The sequence below is a fragment of the Primulina eburnea genome, chromosome 8 (assembly GCF_022965805.1).
Source record: "Primulina eburnea isolate SZY01 chromosome 8, ASM2296580v1, whole genome shotgun sequence".
Classification (NCBI taxonomy): Eukaryota; Viridiplantae; Streptophyta; class Magnoliopsida; order Lamiales; family Gesneriaceae; genus Primulina; species Primulina eburnea.
The window spans coordinates 10078921-10101290 of NC_133108.1; the positions used below are offsets into that span (position 1 = coordinate 10078921).

At 35.6% G+C, this 22370-nt stretch overlaps 1 protein-coding gene across 4 annotated transcripts; it reads right to left on the bottom strand.

Annotated features, from left to right (window-relative positions):
* Nucleotides 1–1560: 1560 nt before the first annotated feature.
* On the bottom strand, nucleotides 1561–5668 carry LOC140838866 (uncharacterized). 4 transcript variants are annotated; one of them, XM_073205473.1, is made up of 8 exons: nucleotides 5389–5668; nucleotides 4361–4586; nucleotides 4137–4271; nucleotides 3418–3640; nucleotides 3087–3273; nucleotides 2664–2848; nucleotides 2196–2333; nucleotides 1561–2039 (listed from the first exon to the last, which is right to left on the bottom strand). In XM_073205473.1, the coding sequence occupies exons 1-8, from the start codon at nucleotides 5501–5503 to the stop codon at nucleotides 1911–1913; spliced, it is 1338 nt and encodes a 445-aa protein (XP_073061574.1). In that variant the 5' UTR covers nucleotides 5504–5668; the 3' UTR covers nucleotides 1561–1910. The 4 variants fall into 4 exon arrangements, with proteins under 4 accessions (XP_073061574.1, XP_073061577.1, XP_073061575.1 ...); XM_073205476.1 differs by having other exon boundaries at nucleotides 4366–4586; nucleotides 4675–5668; XM_073205474.1 differs by having other exon boundaries at nucleotides 4675–5668.
* Between the last annotated feature and the right edge of the window lie 16702 nt (nucleotides 5669–22370).

The following is a 22370-nucleotide window of genomic DNA, read 5'->3' on the forward strand; positions in this document are numbered from 1 at the left end:
CTATTACACTGACTGTTTCACCATCAATTGTCAGACCCCAAATTATTGAAACATCTTGTAACGTGACTGTTGCTTCACCACATGTAAAATGAAATGTGTGTGTCTCGCGTCGCGAAGGTTCAATAAGAGCAGTAATCAAATTATTATTAAAAACTTGTGAGCCACATTCTAAACTCCATAGAAACCCATATGATTTAAATATGCAAGTACACGATTGTGTATATAATTATCAGTGTATAGCTTCCAAATCAAATTGTCTGACCTCTTCACTTTGACAATATCATCAACGGTTAATGAAGAAACTGTTGATGACATATGTGTTGCTTGTAAATAGAGAACACTGGGATCTTCTGGACCTCGATTATCTGTCATTCTGAAATAAATTGTCGATCTTCTAAACTTAGTTCTACAGTAAGCAACGATCTCAAAAGTTGTTCGGTGACGAAGGAAGAAATTGTAACGAAGGAAGAAATGGCAGAGAACATGAGAAATGAAAATGGAAGGAAATGAAAATAGAAAGGTAAAAGAAATAAGATGTAGGAGAGAATGAAAAGAGAAACTTGTTCTCTCTACCACCAGCTGGCTCGGAGGGAAGAACGGTTTATGGGTATTGCATATCTAACAGTGGGTGGATTATGCTGAGTCTTGGCCATGATTTTGACTCTAATTTATCTGATCAAGCCGAGGTACATTATTTCCCGACCTAATTCCTGCTATAGTAAACATATATGTTGTGTATGTGATTTTTTACAATGAATAACTAACTCTTTTTCTAATTACTTTGATTGGCACTTGAGATTTAATCATGGATGATAATCACGATACACATCGACCCAAACTATATTTGTATTGATTCGAAACTCGACTTGACTTGAATCATATAACATGTTTCCTGTCTCAGGCAACTTGGAGATCCATCTTATTTGTCCTGGAATAAGAATCCAGGAGTTCGCTAAAATAGCTTCTGAGCTTCGTTTTAGTTCACTTCACTCAAGCCAATCTCTGGCTTATCTTGTATAAACTGGAACTACTGGTATTTTATATGACTCGCGGTTTGTCCTAATTCTAAAAAACTTTAAGATCGTATTGGTACCAACCAGATCATGCATCAAAACGTGGAATGTAAATTTCTTATTCTCCACCTATTTTCTTGGCTCAAATGGGATCAGTTTAGACTTCGTGATGAGAAAACACGCCATGCACAGCCCATCAGCAACTGGTAACATGTCGTTTGATCCCATGATTATACTGAAGTTGTGTTTTATTTTCTTTGGGTTGAATGCATGTACCAACAGCAATCTTACGTAAATAACTCAATTTTCATTTTACTTGTCATTATTGTATTCGTGGTTTTAAAGCCTAATTATCACTCAAAACGGAATTCGAGTGTTGTTTGATGTTTCTGATCGAGGTATTCATTAATCGAGGAGGAGACGATACATCAAATTTTCGAAAATAAATCTGCACGAGTTATAAATATTGATATTTCTCGTACGTGGAGATCATTTCGCATGAACTAACGGCTACAACCAATATTCTTGTTTATCGATAAGCAAGAAGAAAAGCAAATTAAACAAATGCTACTGCCAGCAATCTTGTGTTACTGTATACAGAATTAAACGAAAAGGTCACCCTAAATTGTGTGTGCTTGGAGCGAAACAGAGATTGATTAGACGACCAAATGTGATCATTGGAACTGAACTAAAAGTGACAAACAATCACATGCAGGATAAGAACCATCATGAACTTACAGTTGCAGGATATCAATGCAAATTTTGTTCCTTGTCAAGACGCAATCCTGAAGGAGCAAAATGGCAAATTGAAAACCTTGTCCTGGATCAAGGAAAATCACGAAAATAAGATTGATGATGCCGCATGGATCCCTTGTCCTTGTGCTGCTCCGAGCAATTTCACAGCACTCTAAGCAATACAGTGGTGAGATATGCCCCCTCTGGATATGAAGGATCGATGGGATGATCACAGGCTGCACCAGCTTGACGTATAATTGTGATCTTTCGCCCAGCAATAGATGCAGCACCCTGATCAGCAAAAAACAAACAGAAAAGCATGTCACCTTGTGAGTTGCTCCTGTAACAGATATTTACTCAGGCCATATAAGTGAGTGAACTTCGAAATGTTAGCTTAAAGATGTTCAGTGAGACATGTCTTCTAAATGCGTTCTACATGTAACTTACCTGTAGAATTCGTAAAAACATCCCACTTTGGGTCACTGCTCCAGAACATGAGCAGGTCATCAACAATCCACCCCTTCTTGTTATTTGCATAGCCAGGCAATTAAGATTTCTATACATCCCAGTTGCGCATTGCAATACCTACAAATACAAATCAAATATTCACTAGAGAAGTTAATTCTTTATAAAAAAAAACACTTGGGAGACAATAAAGAAATATTTGCTAATTCTAGTTGCCAAATTAATAGCACGATAAACAAATGCTTCAAAGGTTGTGTTTTTCATGGCATGACTAACCAGGACATAAGTTCTAGAAAACCTACTGCGTTAATGCTATAAACTAATCGGATGGTCCACAAATGCTCTCAAGGAGAAGACCTCATCATAGATTCAAAAGAGAGTGTGTCTGTCAGTTGTCACGACAACATATGGATAACTGCTAAATCCATCAAATGAAGTGTGTTAAAGTACCTGTCTTCGAGGAGCTAATTTAGGTGGATCCAATATGACTATATCCCATGAATCACCTCTGGAGATTGCTCCTTTCATAAAATCTGTAGCATCTCGCCTCAAAAACGATATTTTACTTGGATCAAGGTTATTGAGAACAATGTTCTCCTTGGCAATTTCCAGTGCAGGGGAAGATGAATCCACACCTTCAAGCCAAAGTAATGATCAATTCTTAGTTATGGAGGAAAACTACAGATAAAGTAATGACAGGCTCATTGACCATGTTTGTTCAAACACTCTTAATGGAGATATTTTGGCTTGTAAATCCTGAAAATTATTTTGACTAAATTTATGTAAAAGTGTTGCTGACACATGGATACATTGTTTTTGTCTTTTTTCTTTTTTTTTTTCTTTTTTTCTTTTATGTAAACAATACAAATTTACCAGTTACTCTAAGAGCACCACCAGACGCTGCATTTAGAGCAAAACCTCCGGTATAGCAGCAGATGTCTAGTACTTTCTGGCCTTCTGAAATTGACATTATGTATAGACGGTTCTCACGCTGGTCAGCATAGAAGCCAGTTTTCTGCCCTTCCAACGAGACAAGATAAGAAACACCATTCTCGACAACCTGGCTGAGGCAAAAAAACAAATATTAGAATACTGTCTGATGATATTATATAGAACAAAAATTTCATGACAAAAACAAAGAGTGATTGAGGCCTAATTTAATCTGATCAGGTGTAAGCATTCTCGCATCATAATCATATTTTACCTTTACTGTTCTGGGAGGATTTGATGAATCTATAACTCCTGGATCAGGAAAATCATATCCCTCCTCCTTCAAGATCTCGATTGACGGTCTCCAGGTTATATGGTTGATATTTTTTATTTGGCCGATGTGATGCTTTATTTGTTGCTTGTACTTTTCAACCCATGCAGCAGAGGAAGCAATCACCGCTTCATCTCCAAAAATATCAACAATAAGACCTGACAACCTGCACAAGAATACAGTGAGTACACAACTGATCATAAAAATAAGGTTGTACCAGCTCGATGAAGGAGGAGGGATACGATTTTCCTGTTTAGATACTCTCTCATAGGAATAAACCAAAATATTTAATAATGTAAATAAATTATAGGGTCTCCTTAAAATATCAGATCTACTTCTAAAAAAACGAGTACGGCAGACAAGTATTTGAATTCATAATAAAGGAAATACATATCGCAGAACGTGATATTTCAGAAGGCATACCATCATACCATACAACATGGACTATGTTAAAGTCTTTCGGTGACTACGAGACGGATGGAAAATTGCATACTTTTCTTTTCCAATAGCAAATATGTAATAATAGCTTTATTAACAGTTGGCACTTGGCATGGTGTCACAGCATGTATCACAGCACAATAAAATGTCAAAAGTGGTCAGATTTCTAGTGCATTAATCCCAAACCTATTAAAAACTTGACATATTTTGTAGGAGATTACTACCGATCTCCTTCACTGTTGACTAGACGATATGCATTTGTCTCGGCAGCAGGGAGCCCAAGCAGCTCCCTCAAATTAATAGCAGCACTGATTCTTGTCTCAAGCAATCTATCCACATTCAACACACAAGATGGATCACTGCACCAAATAGAATAATTGACTAATGATGCTATCAAGAAAAAACATTTCAAAAACTAAACAGAACACATAAACTATTGGACAGATACTATGCTGTTTCATCCTCCAGCTGCATGAGCCGAACGCAGAACATGGAAACCGAGTTGTATACGCCCCAGCCAATTGGCTTTTCTGTCCCATCAGCCACCAGCACAGCGTCGCCAGTTTTGGGAGGTGGTCTGCCAATTATCCTATCAACGGCACCACTGTACACCATAGGGTTGCCATCTTTGAATAGTTGTGTCTTTCCCTTTTTCAGCACAACCTTTGCAATACCTACAGATCAATTCCATCAATGAACCTATCATCTGGAAACCCCAACATGATTGGTAAATCCCTAACCATTATATTATAAACCTCATGCCTGCACATAATGGATCATGATACGAATCGGAAACCCAAAGTCATTAATTTGCATACGCAATTAGAGAATAGCACAAAAGTCACCGTCATCCAGGTCTGCAAAGATGCTCCTTTTACAGCGGAGCCGAATTTTGAAAACTGGGATATTTCACAAACAAGAAGTTTGCACAGATGGGAGAAAAATGTTCACATCGTGTTTATTGGGAACTTACTAGAATGAAAAATAGAAAGAAACAAGAGTTATAGACTATTCCCTAGCACTCGTTAGCACCCAATACACGTAAGAACAGCAAAATATCCCCCATTCTAATAGGATGGGTATCATGTGATACAAAAGAAAATAACTTTGATCCCTCTACCAGCTTCAGTCCTTTAACACAAGGTAACGAAGCATTCAAAACGTCGTAAAGCATGGAATAAAACTTAACCAAAATGATATATTCAAATTTTAAACACCAAATTGTGATGTGGTGAATTCTTTCAGTGATAAAAATAGATAAAATCCAACTGATCCTGTACAACATCAGTGTAAAATCCAGCCTCTTCTAAGTAGGTATTGCGACCAGAAGTCCCAAAATCTTGAAGAAAGAAATTAGTTGAAACTCATTCGTGAGATTTAAAGACCCGAGTCATTATCTTTGTCGCCTACTGTTTAAGCAAGTGACTTGAAAATAAATCCAGTAATCTCTCTCTCAAACAAAAAGAACCCATATACTTTTAGGGTGGTTGGAAGCGATTTCTTGAAGAGTAACGCCGGTGCCCGTGCCAATTGCCGGAACTGCCGCAAAAGATAGAGCCCTTGACATCAAGAACCGACAACCAAGCACCATTTTCTTCTTTCTCGATCAACTATCGAAGAAACTAACGCATAATTTTCACGTAACTCTGTTCATTCACTGCGTCCCATGGTGTGATGGTACTGTTGTTTATCTTCAGTATTTTCTTCCTATGTTTTTTTTTTCTCCAATTTTTTTTTCTCGACAGTTGATAGTTTTACGATCCTATACAGTGGACTGACATTGTTCCTTCTCGTTTATGGGCAATGGCCCAAAGCGAATCTCGCACTTCATTTTCGGCCCTTCACATGTCATTTATTTTAATTCTAGAATTATTTCCTATTTCAAAATAAACTATTTTAAATGATATTACAATTTATTTATTACTTCTCAACGGTTCGGTTTTAAGTTTTAACCCATTTTCAATATAACACTAGTCACCGAAGCACACGTTTTACGTGTATCATGAATATATGAGGTTAATATATTAGGCATTCATGATATTACAACAATATGACATCAAAATATTTTATACTTGATCCACGAAGGCAAGGGATTCCAAAGCTTAAATAAATATGTCAAGCTCAATTTGTTATCTCACATGATATAGGTGTTGATCATAAAAAATAATATCATCTCATTTGAAATAATGATAAACTTCAATGTAAAAGAAGTAAACAAATAGTAAAAAGATTGTCCATAAAATATGAGAATATCATGAAACTAAAATTTATTGAATATAAAAACCTAAAATTGTCTTCTACATTCAGATAATAAATTGAACAAAAAACAATTAAAGTTGTAGTTATCTTTAAGCATTTTATACCTAAGATAAACCTTCTCTGGTTTAACGTATTAAAAAATATTCATTTTATCGAATCATACCATAGTACAACATAAACATATAAAATAAATAGAACAATCTATTAAAGCGTGTTATAGAAAATTGATATGACAGAACAAAATATAAACTATTGCAAATATTTCGCTAAATACATGACAAATTAATTAGAAATTGGAAAACTCCTTTTATTTGGCAAAAACCCGAAATATTGTAAGTAGATCACTTGACAAAGATGAAGAATACAAATTGCACCAATAGTGGTGGAAATATTGTAAGTAGATAACTTGACAAAAGACAAAGATTTTCCTAAAAAAACTAACGTATAATATTTGAAACTTAGCTAAATTACGGAAAAAAAAACACTACCAAGAACATCATCTTTATAAAGAATCCAACTTTACACTAAATATTTGTAGCTTTTAAGAAAGAAAGCCATGAGAACCCATTAACTACATATTCAGCCAAAAACATTTGGAGGATCAACTTTGATGAATCCAATACACAAACACATGTAGTTGAACATCAATAGAGAGAAAGAAATAAAAACCTACATAAATAAAAGAAATAAATTGACAGTATTGTCGTGAAAGCACATTTTATTATAAATTAAGTACAAGAAGCAGATATAAAAACATCAATTGTGCAAATACCTGAGCATCAAATATTTTTTTTCAATCGTGAACTTAAAAATAAATCATGCATAATCATGCTTTTTTAAAAAAAAAAATCACCTGTTTAAAAATGAGCAATATGAATAAAAAGTGTAGAAGTAACGGTTTTTATCTAAAAACTTAAATTATTAAACTTCAGATCTTTAAAAGAGGGAAAAAAAAAAAGAAAACAATTAAAATAATTAGTTCCAACATCAACCAAAATTCTATAGCCTCCAAATATTTTTCGAGAAAAAAATGAGTTCCAGTCCAAAAATATGTACGTGTGTTTCAGCATGCTATAATTTGAGCAGAGGTCGATCCATGTTTAAAGAATGAATTTTAACTGTGAATGTTGATGACATAATTATTACAGGATGCCAATGCTACTATAGTTCAACAGTTTATTGATCTTCTCGGCAAAAGATTCTCCATCAAAGATCTTGGTGCTTTAACTTACTTTCTTGATGTTGAAGTTGTCTCTACTTCCACTGGTTTACTTCTCTCTCAGCGAAAATATATCATCGACCTTCTCACTCGCGCAAATATGATAGGAGCCAAATCCATCTCCACACCCATTGCCACTGAGCCAACACTTACAGCTCTTTCCGGCACCGCTTTATCAGATCCTTCTGAATATAGAACAATTGTTGGCAGTCTCCAATACTTATGCCTCACTCGCCTTGATATTGCGTAAGCTGTCAATAAGTTGTCTCAGTTCATGCACCGACCAACTACCGATCATTGGACAGCTGTCAAACGCTTACTTCGCTATCTTTCTGGTACAACTTATCTTGGTATTGCTTTGCATCGTGACACATCTCTCTCTCTCTCTTCATGCCTTCTCCGATGCTGACTGGGCCGGTAATAAGGATGACTGTACCTCCACCAGTGCTTACATTGTTTATCTTGGTCGCAATCCCATATCTTGGTCCTCCAAGAAACAACGTACAGTTGCCCGCTCCTCCACTGAAGCCGAATATCGTTCAGTTGCCTCTACAGCTGCTGAGCTACGATGGATTTGTTCTCTTTTAACTGAGCTTGGCATCTGTCTTCCTGTTGCTCCAGTTATCTACTGTGACAATGTTGGTGCAACCCATCTTTGCTCCAATCCTGTCTTCCACTCTCGAATGAAGCATGTTGCAATAGATTATCACTTTATCCGGGACCAAGTACAAAGTGGAGTTTTACGTGTCTCTCATGTGTCCTCAGAAGATCAAGTAGCCGATGTCCTGACCAAGCCTCTTCCCCGCACTCACTTTCAACTTTTAAAGGACAAGATTGGACTCTCTGTCCGAGCTCCATCTTGAGGGGGCATATTAGAGGAATTATTTTATTACTTATGTTTAATTATCTCGTGTATCTTCTATTTATGATTTGTAGATGCCTATACTATTATCATATCTCATAGATTAGGTAATTAGCCATAGTTAGAATATTTAATTGATTTGAATGAGATTTGGTCCACAACCCAATCTCTTGTACGTGTATATATTCTTCACCATTATTCAATGAGAATACAAGTCATTATTTCAAATCTCTTTAGATTTAATTATGAAAGTAGATTACTTGTAATGTCTCTTGTCCTAGTTCGTAACCTCAAATTTTTTTCAGTAAATTATATTTTTCAGCAACTTGTATTGATTCTCAAACATAGATGTTATGTAAATCATAAAAAAATTAATAAATAAGAGTTTCACTCCAGTATGCAAAGCTAAAAAAATACCGTATTTTGATACAAATTTTATTCCTTCAAATTACATCAGTACAGTTATTCCACATTGGTCCACAACTGATATATATTAAAATGTTAGGATTTCCATTGTCTCTTGGCTCGGAGATGTAACTTTTGGAACCAAAACATATCTTCTATTGTTAAAGATATATACAAAATAACCTCTAAATTTTCATGAGATGCTTTGAGTTTTTGATTAATTAAGATATAACAACTCCATAAATTTAATCTATGCAATTATTAGCAACCAACATGAACGAAAGAGTAAAACAGAGCAGTGAGTGTAACAAAAATAATTAGCACAAAAAATAATATTAATGAGAAGAGGGAAAGATGAAAACTTCTTGGAAATTATCCAATAATTGCTGAAAACAGTATGACTCCTCAACAATTACAGAAAATACAATATGGGGGTCAAGTCATTTGATTGAGACTTATTACCACATAAAAGAGTGATATTTATTTGTGATTAATTGTTAAATAGATGCTATTTCCAAAACTTAACTTTATAATTTGGATGAAATACAGCTAATTGGATGAGAGTAAATTTACGGTGCTTATAAAAAAGAATCTAAGAACACCGAATAATTAATATGAAAAAATATGACAGAATAAAGAATTGCACAAAAAATAAAACCTTGATTAGAATAAAAAATTTGGAAAACATTCCTAAGAGGAAAATCGAAACTAACATTCATAAGGGAGAAATCGAAACTAACATTCAGCAAGTGTGTTTTTTTTCCGAGATTATGGAATTCAAACGATTAAAAAAAAATTGGAAAGAAATAATAAAGGATAAAAACATTACAGAATAAAGGAAAAATTCTAACCTCCAAAAATTTGATGGGTTTGAAGCGGGATCGAGATCGATCAAATTTTCAGAGACGATGACTTTCGAAGAAGAGAAATTCGTCACTTTGGGTGGGAAGTTTGAAATGAGTAAATTCGAGTGATGTGTTTATGAAGAAGGTGGTTTAAAATAAAGACCAAAAATTATTTAGTTATTTTAACATGTTCAACTGATTTTCATCACTGGATAAGAATATCACACCACATTATTGTAAACACATTCCAGGGACTAAGCCAAAGTATCGCGGATAGAATAAGAAAGTATATTTTCTGCAGCAGCTTTATTCATCAAAGATTTTGATAATCCGTAGTGTTGTGGGGGTATATTTTATTTATATTGGAAGAAAAACCGGAATACGATGGGGAATTAGAAAACAAACCAATACACCCTTAATTTCTATGTGTTGCTTAAATGAATAAACAGAATGGATAAGCATGATAAACAGAAACAGAGAAAGACGGCGGCGCGCAGAGTGGAGTTGACCGACAATTTGAGATGACAATATCTGAGCCCAAATGACTAAAAAGAATGGATAAATCCTTAGATGCTACCGTGTGGTCAGATTCAAAGTTATCAAGATTTTCTATCAAAACATTGGCATAAAAATGAATGCAAATCAAATAAGATACATGTTCCAAATTTTCCAGAAACTGATCGGATTTTCGATGTCTTCAACGTGCTGTTGTTTTTGTTGTTATCTGCACGACAATTGTTTGTGTCCTTTCAGAAATTTTAGTAGAATTTTTGTAGTTGCTAAAGGGATTTAACTTAGGTTTGAAAAATGAAGAAAGGGGAGTGGAGTTTTAGTGAAACATCTACTCATTTAAGAGTGCGGAAATATTTTTTTTTAAAAGCTCTCATTTTGAAAATAAACATTTAAATAGATTGCATGTATACAATCCTACATAGAAATCATCATTTAAGAATTTCCATAAGCAATTACCAATAAAATCTAGCGGAGTAATAATGAGTAAAATTCTAACTTCCAACAATAAAATAAACAGCGTAAAAATTCTCATATCCTCTCTAGAATCATAAATGTGCGGAAAAATCATAGGTCCTCGGGTCGTGTCACCGCACCAAGTCTGCCTACTCAGAGTTTGGCACCTCCAGTGTCACGTACCGTATTTTCATACTTAAAAATTTGCGGAAAAATTAAAAATTTTCTTAAATGTAAACATCCATACGGTCGTCACTCAACGTTCATAAAAATAAATCTCAAAATCATCTGTCACCAATAAAATTTTGCTAAAAGAAACTGTCTCAAAATATTTCGCATCCAGATATTTAAAAATCAGAGTATTTTGAAACTTTGCATAAAACGTAAGCATTGCGGTCCTCGGGTCTAGCCTTCCACTCAGTCCAAGCCTAGCCCCTTGGTCGCCACCTCCTGTCTCCCTAATATAGTCACCTGCATCGATCAAGTCTAGTGAGTCTAAAGACTCAACACGTATAAACTGGGATAACGAGTACTACGTAATAAAATCCCAGGCAACTTTAAAAACAGGACATACATAACTTGAGGCTTGAACTTGCATAATAAACTTGGACATACGTACGTATATAACTAGACGCGCCATCAACATAAACTTTCATAAACATACTGCATGCTTGAACATACGTAACTTCATCATTTTCGTAGGGGATGTTTCAAAGCAAGTGACCCATACATAATAAACGCCTGATCAGACAAACCACAGTACTGGGCTGACAGGACGTATCCACTGCCACATACATGAGATCCCCGTTCATAATTTAACGGGCTGGTTGGTCCCCGTTCATAATTTAACGCTTTCCAACCATGATCTAACCCATTCATAATTTAACGGGGTAGATAGGTCCTCGGCCACGTTCACCGACTTCCAAACACATTCATAATTTGGTCACAAGACATTTAGCATACCCCAAAAACTTAAAATATTTTTTTGCACGTCATACATACTTACTTGGCGTTGAGGGATTCGTTGGACTTCGATCGGGGCCGTTGCTGCACATACTAACATGAATTCACATACGTAACTTGCATAACTTAGACGTAGGTAATCATGCTTACTTACGAGTTCGTTCAATTACCTAGGATGTTCTAAAATTCCCATGGCTCGATCTTGTAAATCATTGCACTAGACCAAGACATCGAACCTCAAACATGTTATAATTTTATTCCCAAAATATGAAGGACACGGACCCCGTGCCTACATCCGTGTAGGGGTCCGTGTAGGCTCGTGTGAAAAGGTTCGGAAAGAAGGGTGGACATGGACCCCGTGTCAGGGTCCGTGTGGGGGTCCATGTAGACTCTGGAAAAAGACACCAAGGAGAAACAAAGGCACGGACCCCGTGTCAGGGTCTGTGTACGGGTCCATGTACCTACTGCGATCGCGAACTTACGGAAATTATGTACATGCTTCGCTCAACTTTCTAGACTCGGTTGCACGGACTATGAATCGACACCCCGAGACCCATCCTAGCATACTATAACATCAAATCGCTTCCGTGCAACATTCCAAGCAACGATGTTCACCCTATGGTACATACAAGTCAAAAACGTGGTAATGGACACCAACTCGATTCCTACAACTACTAAATTGCTCGAGTGCCTATCGACACTAAACGACGTATCAATTAACATCCCAACATCATACTAATCATACCTAGACGCAGCAACGATCACCCGTCGATCCCCAACGAAGCCTGCAACATAAAAACGTCAAGAACACAATTTTCGTAATATTCGCAGTTTGAGCAGTCCCACGAAAGACGTCATAACTCACTAAATTTTCATCCAAAAATCTCGAATTTTATATCAAATCGAAGGCATCGAAAAGTTCTACAATTTTGTATTTGAAAGTTTTCTCAAAATCCCGACAGAAAAGTCACAGTTTTAACCAGAACAGTAAAAACGTAAATTTCAGATCTAACAAGGGTTTCAAAAGCGATTTAAACATGGTTGCTCAAACTTCTACACCACATACACATGGTGTTACGCATAAATAACAACGCACGCATAATATGACATGATCGATGCATCAAGAACAGAATATACGTGCCTTTTGATATTTAAAAATACCGTAACGACGATACCGAAGCGGAGATGGCGTGAGGATTGATCCGGGACGATCGTGGAACGATTTTCTTTGAAGAAAACTCGACGAAACTATGCTGGAAATTCAGAGGGAAGTACCCTAGGTTTTCACTTTTAAAAATAATAAAAATCTGAATGAATAGGTGTGTGTGTGTGTGTGTTAAGGGTTTCTAGTGTGTGTAAAAACGTGTAAGTGTGTGTGGGTGTATAAAATGTGTGTGTGTTTTACTTAGGGATAAATTAGTGCTAAATTAACTAATTAAAATACTAATTAAAAGTTTACACACACTACTTTAATCAAACTCCTTATATAAAATAATTACACACTAATTTTAAAAGTTCTAAACTCTTAAATTGATGAATACATAAATAAAACTTTAAAATGCTAAGCTAAATAAATTATTTAAAATGCCCACCTTAACTTAAAATAAAATACCACATTAAAATTGCCAACATCGTCACCGGTCTTTTCCTCGATCCCGCTTCGAATAATCGCCTAAAACACGAAACTCGAAAAACATTATAACGTGCATCACATAAACGTAATTAATTTAAAATAATGCATTTTCATAAATTATGCATGGCTAAAACTTATTTAAAATTAATTAAATGATTTAATAATCAAATAAATGCACGGGTTATACGTGTACTGAATTTGGGCACTACATCCAGTCCCCTCATCATTTAGCTCACCTGCATCACACACGCCTAGTGAGTCTAAAGACTCAACACACCTGCACCGTTAATAGCAAATACATATACATAGCACACAGCAGTGAAAAATACCATACTCAACCTATCTTTCATGAACTTTAAAACGTAACATAAATGTGCCGTGTAAATCATTACGTGTCAAAACAGCTCATCGTTAATCATTATTCATCGTTTATCATTTATCGTTCACCATTAATCATTCATCATTTATCATTGGTGAATTCAGTTCATTAGAAGTGACTATCGTACATCATCATCATTTACGATGGATCCATCATACATAAAATCGCGGTACCGGGCGGCTGTCGGACATCAGTGACAGGATTACCTATCCACTATGCCTAGGCCTCATCATCATCATCATCATTTACATATACTTCGATAGCCACAACTAATTCCCATCATTCAAAACATCATCATTTACATCACTGATAAAAATCGTGCACCAATGCAATTTTTCTTTACATTCAAGCATGCAACGTATATTTTCATAAAATCTTAAAATCGTGAATCATGATGCATGAATATTTAAAATATCATAAATTTGTGCTTAGGGTGCTGCCATAACCAAAATCTCACCTCGGGTACAAAATGACCATTTTGCCCCTGGAAACCCAAAAATTATCGTTTTAACCCTGAATCTCTAAAATTGACCCGAAACTTACCAAACTCCTTAAAATATCCCAAAACATTTTTTTAAAAGCATTCCTAGACATAAACTCGAGCCAAAATCAGAACTTAACCGATTCGTTTTAAAACTTGGGCCGGAGCCTCGGTTTTAACTCGAATCAACACGAAACTCAACCAGAATTTTTCCCACACTCGTTTCCACTCTTAAAGCACCCATTACAGCCCTTAAATACTTCACATTAAACTCCTAATCCTCGGCCAAACTCACTATCCCCTCAATAATTGGCCACCCCACTTGCACCATTATTTCTCCAACACATGGCTCCACCCATTCATTCCTTCGGTCCACCCTTCTACCACCAAATTTCATCCTTTATGACTCACCAAGGACCTCCATTAACCTCATAAACCAAGCTTAACCGATGCATTTTGCTGCTGCACGAATCCAATTACAGAAAAGAATTAAACCTCCCCTACACACTCGATCGTGCTACCCTCCCAATGATCGAGCTCCTCCCTCAACCACACACCCATGGTTCACTCCTAGCATCTTACTAGACTCATACTGGACTTAAAAGGATCACGGTTACAGCCTCACGCAGCCTAGAATCTACCAACAGCCGCAAGTCTCCAAGGAAGCACTACCCGCGGCGGTTTTCTACTATACCCGATCGGTTGGCTTTGTGGGCAGTTCCAGCAATGTTTGAGCCGTCCTTAGCAATGTCTCAGACCCACCAGGGTCTGTTCTAGGCCTTGGATCGACCCTTGCATCGCCAGCCCCTCCACTTTGTTCGAACCATCTCCAACAATGACACCATCATCCCCAAACCCATCGGCCTATGCACACAATGAGCCTTACTCGACCAAGGCTAGCCACCAACCCTTAAGCCCTTCAATTCTAGATGTTTCAGACTCCCTTGCAACCAAAACCCCGCAGCCCCTTGCACGGTACATGAAAAACGTGAGCGTTATGCAAGGAATACATCATTTCATGCCAAACCTTATGCACCAATGAAGATACTATGGAGATCGGTAGATTCACATGCATAAACATACATTTGACATAAATATGGCGTGAATGATACATAAAAGAGAATACATGCGTGCCTTGATGATATTTGCGCGAGAAGATCGAAGAACGTGCGTCGGGAAGTTGCCGGGGAATTTATTTTGCAAGAACAAAGAGATGGCCGATGCTACCTTGGAGTGTGGGTGCCGAAACCGAGAGTATGAAGAGTGAAAGGGGAGGTGTCGGCTGATAGGTGTTTTAAGATTAGGTTAAGAGGGTGATTAAGGGTTATTTAAATAGTAATTTAGTAAATAATGGGCCCTAAATTGCCAATTAAAAGTTTAAAAATAGTTTTAAGCCCAATAAGCTTAAAAGTAGGCCCATTAAATCCAAACGCACTCCCGGAAAATATTTCTAGTTGGAAAGTTTTTGAAAATATTAGCCGAACCATTAAAAAGTCTCCCGATTCGATAAAATTTGCGTATCGTAAAAAAATAAAGTCATGCGGGTAAAATACCCAGTAAAATCCCATTATTTGAAAATTCCACTTAAAACACCATATATTAATTTATAAAAATTAATCATGTATTAAAATAATTTTCCTGAAAATTTTCCGATCTCTGATCCTCGTCCGAACGTGAAATGCACCTAGAAACCCTAATGCGTGAACTTTTAAAATTTCATGAATTAAATCCTATCATGCATGAATTACGCATAAAATGCATAAAAATAATTAAGCACATATTTAAAAATAAAAATTCTAGATTGCATGAACTTTACATAAATCATGAATTAAACACAAATTCATGAAATAAACATGCATTTAATGCTTTAAAACAATTTGATAAAATAACAAAGAAATTTAATAATTTGCATGCATGTGGTTCACGTGGACTTTCTGATTTTCGGGACGTTACAATCTCCCCCCTCTTAAATTGAATTTCGTCCTCGAAATTCGCTTATCCTAGATAATCACAAAGTTTAGACTTAGTTCTATTATCCCAAATGGTCCATGCTTCCGCGTCGCTACATTGATAAAATAAAAAAAATCTTAAGATGTCCTTATGTCTCCTCGATCCTAATTATATTAGCATTTATACAGTTCGACTTAAGAAACCTTAGTACCAAAATTTACTGGTCGACTTCTATTCTCGGTAAAACACTTAAAAGTCAAACCTTACCTCAATCCATAATAATATTAGCCTAAGATCCTTGAACTGGATCTTTATCTTACGACACTAAACTTACGTAACTCAACTATTTACAAGTACATCCCAAATATAAAATTGTCGCAAACTTAAATTTCGGGTAGTAATAATCCATAAACCCAAAAGATACAATATTGATCTCCTACCTAATAATAAAACCCTTCTAGTATCAATTACATACTCAAACTATTTCCTTCTCAATTGTAATATAGCAAATGTCTAAGACCTTTGGACTTTTCTCCTTTAGACAAATGTCGCATCCTTACGTATCCTCAATGCTTAATTAATACCAGCGTAAAAATTTAATAATTTATCTCATGTTAATGTTGGCCTAACTCTAATAAATCAACTTCACTTGTAACCCATAGAATTCTAGAATTCTCATCTCAAGATTTTAGATTTCTAGTCGATAAAAATCTTAATATTCATTCATTGATAACTTATGTTGAACACCGCAAATTCCTTTTTTTGTTTTTATTTCACCCAAAATTTTCCGTACAAACACCTATTTCATTAACTTAATTTCAAGCTCACGCAACACAAATAGTATTATGTAACATAATTCCAATACACATATCCGCTTAACCCCAAGTTTCTTAATGACTTTCAAAATTCCTCAAGGCAAGGTGTCTACCTCACAATCACACCCAAATTTCTAGAAAAATTAAATTCCAACAAAGGTATAATTTTAACTCTTAAGATCACGATTATAAATTATGATACATCAAACTTAAGTTCCCAAAATTTTGTTAGCTCCATGTCTATTCTTATAACTTAACTAACTGATCAACTTCACATTAAATTGTCATCACTTTAAATTTTAATTTGCCCAACATTATTTCACTAACACTTAAATTTTCGATCCCAAGATTGATTCATCCTACAACGTCCTTGATTACCATTTCCTATAACATTATAACCCAGATATCTCAAGGTTCCAAATATCACTTCAAAGCTAAATCATCAAAAATTCCGATCATTTACATCATTCGCTTCTCACTTACTACTAAACAAATCTCCAAATTTCTTAAAAATTGCAAAATTAATTCTTACTTTCCTCGAATATTATCAAATTTGTCCTAAATCTCGAGAATCCAACGATTACCCCTAAGTTCTTGGCGCTCTTAATTCCACCTCATAAGTTTCGCGTAACCTAAATTTCAGAAAATTTAGTTTATTAAACCCAAAATCAATTCCTATAGCCTTGAAAATTTACTTATTTAACCCAAGTGTTCCTCAAAGGTTCGAACTTAATCCTCCAAAATTTTCGGAATTTCCAATATGGCCCTTAAAGTTCTCGAAAATTATATTTTTGGCCCTACGACTCTTAGAAATTTGCATCTTTGTCCCCATAAAATTTTTGACTTAGTCTCATTAAACCTAAAAATTCTCGAAACTCAGAATTTAATCCAAAATTCGGTAAATTCGAAAATAGTCTCTTAGGATTTTTTTTATTTTTTGCACTTAGGTCCTCAATTATTGGTTATTACCATTAGGTCCTTAATATTCTCAATCCATGCAATTCAATCCTTAAATCCAACTAGGTAGAGCATGCATCCTAAATAAATTCTCATAATCAATCTTACATTTTCATACTTACTTAAAATCCTCAAATTGTATATTTATAATCCTAAAGATTGTCGTAGTCTTTGAATCGTTATTGCTTATATTAAATCCTCAAAACTTACTCGACTAGCAACCACGAACCATCAATAATTTCTTAAAAATTCTACAAGTCCCAAAAGCATTCATAATTTTCAAGATTAACTTATGACCCATAAGGAGGACATCAGTACTACTGACCTAAAAATCAATATAGTCAAATCATTATCAACCTCTCCTAAATCCTAATATTCGAATTCTTAGACACGTCCAATTCCAAACGTAACCAACATCCAATTTAATCTGGTCTTTTTTTTTTAAACAGTAAATCCTTAAATCACAAAAGCAGTTAAACATATACCGTAGATCGTCATAAAGCGTATATAATGTTAACATGCAGGTGATAAGAGTAAATCATTTAAAACATTTAAATCATAAAAGCTTACAGACTTGAGGCTTGAAAACTGAGTGGCAGAAGCTGGCGGTGGCACAATCCTATACAGGAACCTCGCTCTGATACTAACTGAAACATCTACTCATTTAAAAGTGCGGAAATATTTTTTTTAAAGCTCTCATTTTGAAAATAAACATTTAAATAGATTGCATGCATACAATCCTACATAGAAATCATCATTTAAGAATTTCCATAAGCAATTACCAATAAAATCTAGCGGAGTAATAATGAGTAAAATCCTAACATCCAACAATAAAATAAACAGCGTAAAAATTCTCATATCCTCTCCAAAACATAGAATCATAAATGTGCGGAAAAATCGTAGGTCCTCGGGTCGTGTCACCGCACCAGGTCTGCCTACTCAAAGTTTGGCACCTCCAGTCCCCTCATCATTTAGCTCACCTGCATCACACACGCCTAGTGAGTCTAAAGACTCAACACACCTGCACTGTTAATAGCAAATACATATACATAGCACACAGCAGTGAAAAATACCATACTCAACCTATCTTTCATGAACTTTAAAACGTAACATAAATGTGCCGTGTAAATCATGACGTGTCAAAACAGCTCATCGTTAATCATTATTCATCGTTTATCATTTATCGTTCACCATTCATCATTCATCATTTAACATTTGTGAATTCAGTTCATTAGAGGTGACTATCGTACATCATCATCATTTACGATGGATCCATCATACATAAAACCGCAGTACCGGGCGGCTGTCGGACATCAGTGACAGGATTACCTATCCACTATGCCTAGGCCTCATCATCATCATCATCATTTACATATACATCTTAAATATTTACATATACATCGATAGCCACAACTAATTCCCATCATTCAAAACATCATCATTTACATCACTGATAAAAATCGTGCACCAATGCAATTTTTCTTTAAATTCAAGCATGCAACGTATATTTTCATAAAATCTTAAAATCGTGAATCATGATGCATGAATATTTAAAATATCATAAATTTGTGCTTAGGGTGCTGCCATAACCAAAATCTCACCTCGGGTGCAAAATGACCATTTTGCCCCTAGAAACCCAAAAATTATCGTTTTAACCCTGAATCTCTAAAATTGACCCGAAACTTACCAAACTCCTTAAAATATCCCAAAACATTTTTTTTAAAGCATTCCTAGACATAAACTCGAGCCAAAATCAGAACTTAACCGATTCGTTTTAAAACTTGGGCCGGATCCTCGGTTTTAACTCGAATCAACACGAAACTCAACCGAATTTTTCTCACACTCGTTTCCACTCTTAAAGCACCCATTACAGCCCTTAAATACTTCACATTAAACTCCTAATCCTCGGCCAAACTCACTATCCCCTCAATAATTGGCCACCCCACTTGCACCATTATTTCTCCAACACATGGCTCCATCCATTCATTCCTTCGGTCCACCCTTCTACCACCAAATTTCATCCTTTATGACTCACCAAGGACCTCCATTAACCTCATAAACCAAGCTTAACCGATGCATTTTGCTGCTGCACGAAGCCAATTACAGAAAAGAATTAAACCTCCCCTACACACTCGATCGTGCTACCCTCCCAATGATCGAGCTCCTCCCTCAACCACGCACCCATGGTTCACTCCTAGCATCTTACTAGACTCATACTGGACGTAAAAGGATCACGGTTACAGCCTCACGCAGCCTAGAATCTACCAACAGCCGCAAGTCTCCAAGGAAGCACTACCCACGGCGGTTTTCTACTATACCCGATCGGTTGGCTTTGTGGGCAGTTCCAGCAATGTTTGAGCCGTCCTAAGCAATGTCTCAGACCCACCAGGGTCTGTTCTAGGCATTGGATCGACCCTTGCATTGCCAGCCCCTCCACTTTGTTCGAACCATCTCCAACAATGACACCATCATCCCCAAACCCATCGGCCTATGCACACAATGAGCCTTACTCGACCAAGGCTAGCCACCAACCCTTAAGCCCTTCAATTCTAGATGTTTCAGACTCCCTTGCAACCAAAACCCCGCAGCCCCTTGTGGTGTGCTGTCGTTGACTCACCAAATTAATTCCTGCCCTTTGAAATAAAAAAACGAGTGTAATGGTGAGTAGGGTCGAATCCACAGGGAACAATAGATTTATTTCTTTTGATAATAAAAATAAAAAGGGGGGATTTGTTTTGATAATTACTAAATAAAATAATCTAAACTAAAATTACCAAGCAAGAAAGAATGTTGAATCTAGAATTGAAAATTAATCAACGATAATAAATTGAAGAATTTAATACGAGAAAAATACTGATTCAAGGGGAGTCCACTATTAATTATCTCACTGTTCATCGGTTAACCAATCATTTATTCATGTTATTCCAAACAATTAACCTTAGAATTATAGGGATAGCCGCTAAAATCCTTGCGCTTTCCTAATTTAATTGACCAAACCCAGCATCCAGTCAAAACTTATCAATAATTAACTGGGCACTATAGCGTTCCATATTAATTAAAAATAGCATTATCATTTTGAGAAAACAGTTAATCCTAAATCTAACAACCGAGATAGCTGCAATTGAAAGATCTAGTTCTGTCGATTTATTTAAATTACACATGTTATGATAGACAACACATCTAACCTATTGCTACTCACGTACCAATCGTTCATGACAATTACGGATCACTGAATTCATGGTTAACATTAGAAAATCATACATCAAAATAAATTGTCAGATTAATTGACGTATAACATTCGTATAATTAAATCATAAATCAACGAATACTTAGGCAAACAAAAACAATAAATTAAAGTGCAAAAAACCTCACAGTAATAAAATTAAACAGTAGACTATCCCTTGAATCAGACTAATAAAATTAGCCGCGCATAGTTTGATCTACAATCTCCATGAAATTTAAATAAAGAAAAATAAACAAAAGTATGAAAACTAAATTCAAAGGAAAATTGACACCACCAAAAATCCTTTTGCCTTCCACGTGAGTTGTTAGTGTTTGGATGGTTGGAGGAAGAATTCTAAGACTGCGCCCCTTGTACTCTACGTGGAGTGGAGGTTTTTATTGGTTGGGTCTAAAAAATAAACTAAAAGCCCACTAACTCCAAATTAACCCTAATTAATTCCTAAAATATCAAATAATAGATAATATTTTATCTAGATTTTCCCTCCTTGCAATTTTTGGCAGCTGAAGTATCGTCATTAGGCGTGGCCACGCCTTATTCCAGGACCTCTTCTGGTTTGGTCATTCTCTTTCAAACTCATTTTGGAAACTTCAAATGTTATAAACATCACCTTTTCAGCTCAAATTTGCTCCAAGACCGTAAAAGATCCTCCTACAATTAAATTACACAAAAATATATCAAATAAACATATCGGAGGTTGAAATAACGGGAAATATGAAAATAAAAATACTAACTATTACGAGCCTATCAAAATCTCCCACACCTAAACGATGCTTGTCCTCAAGCATAAAATAGATCAACTCATTATCTCAATTTTTCGTCATCCTTCCGCTTCCTCTACTTATCCAAAACATTTTTTTCATGCAACAAGACATTTTAATTTCAGAGCATCTCACAAAATAACATCATGAACAATTACTGCAATCAGAATATGTAGAAATTAAAATGCATGGGATTTAACAACTCCTCACAAGATTCGCTCATTCCGCTCATTAGTGTCTAGGATATATATCAACAAACTTTCACGTCAAATGAATTGAAAAGTTTTACCATAGGCTTGAAAATATATCACATCCTTCCACTAAATGAATGAATTAAAATACACAAACAAAAAGGGCTATAAATGGGTTGTAATGTGGCTAGGGGTAAGGTAGGATAAAAGGAAACAATGAGCTATGGAATTGGAGAAATCATATGCATTTTTCACAAAAACAATTGCATCCAAATAATAACATCTTCAACCTCGTAATAACATCAAGAGCGAAATTTTTTTTTCTTCGTTGTTCTTATTTTCCTTCTCACTCCCCTTTTTTTTCATTATAAATATTTTTTTCTTTTTTCCTTTTTTTTTTCATAAGGAGTTTTTTTTTCCGAGACAACGATTTCGAGCATTAATCATTCGATCTCAACAATTTGCACTTTCTTGGCTCAAAGCGATGCTAAATGCGAAAATTTTACATGATTCTCCAATTCAAGGTTCAAA

Excerpts from the sequence above, each read along its gene's own strand:
- LOC140838866 (XM_073205473.1), bottom strand. The coding sequence starts at position 5,503 with ATGGTGCTTGGTTGTCGGTTCTTGATGTCAAGGGCTCTATCTTTTGCG. Across the intron at positions 3,641-4,136 it reads GTCAACAGTGAAGGAGATCG|GTTGTCAGGTCTTATTGTTG; the intron begins GTAGTAATCTCC and ends ATTCTTGTGCAG. Across the intron at positions 2,040-2,195 it reads TGTTTTTACGAATTCTACAG|GGTGCTGCATCTATTGCTGG; the intron begins GTAAGTTACATG and ends TTTGCTGATCAG.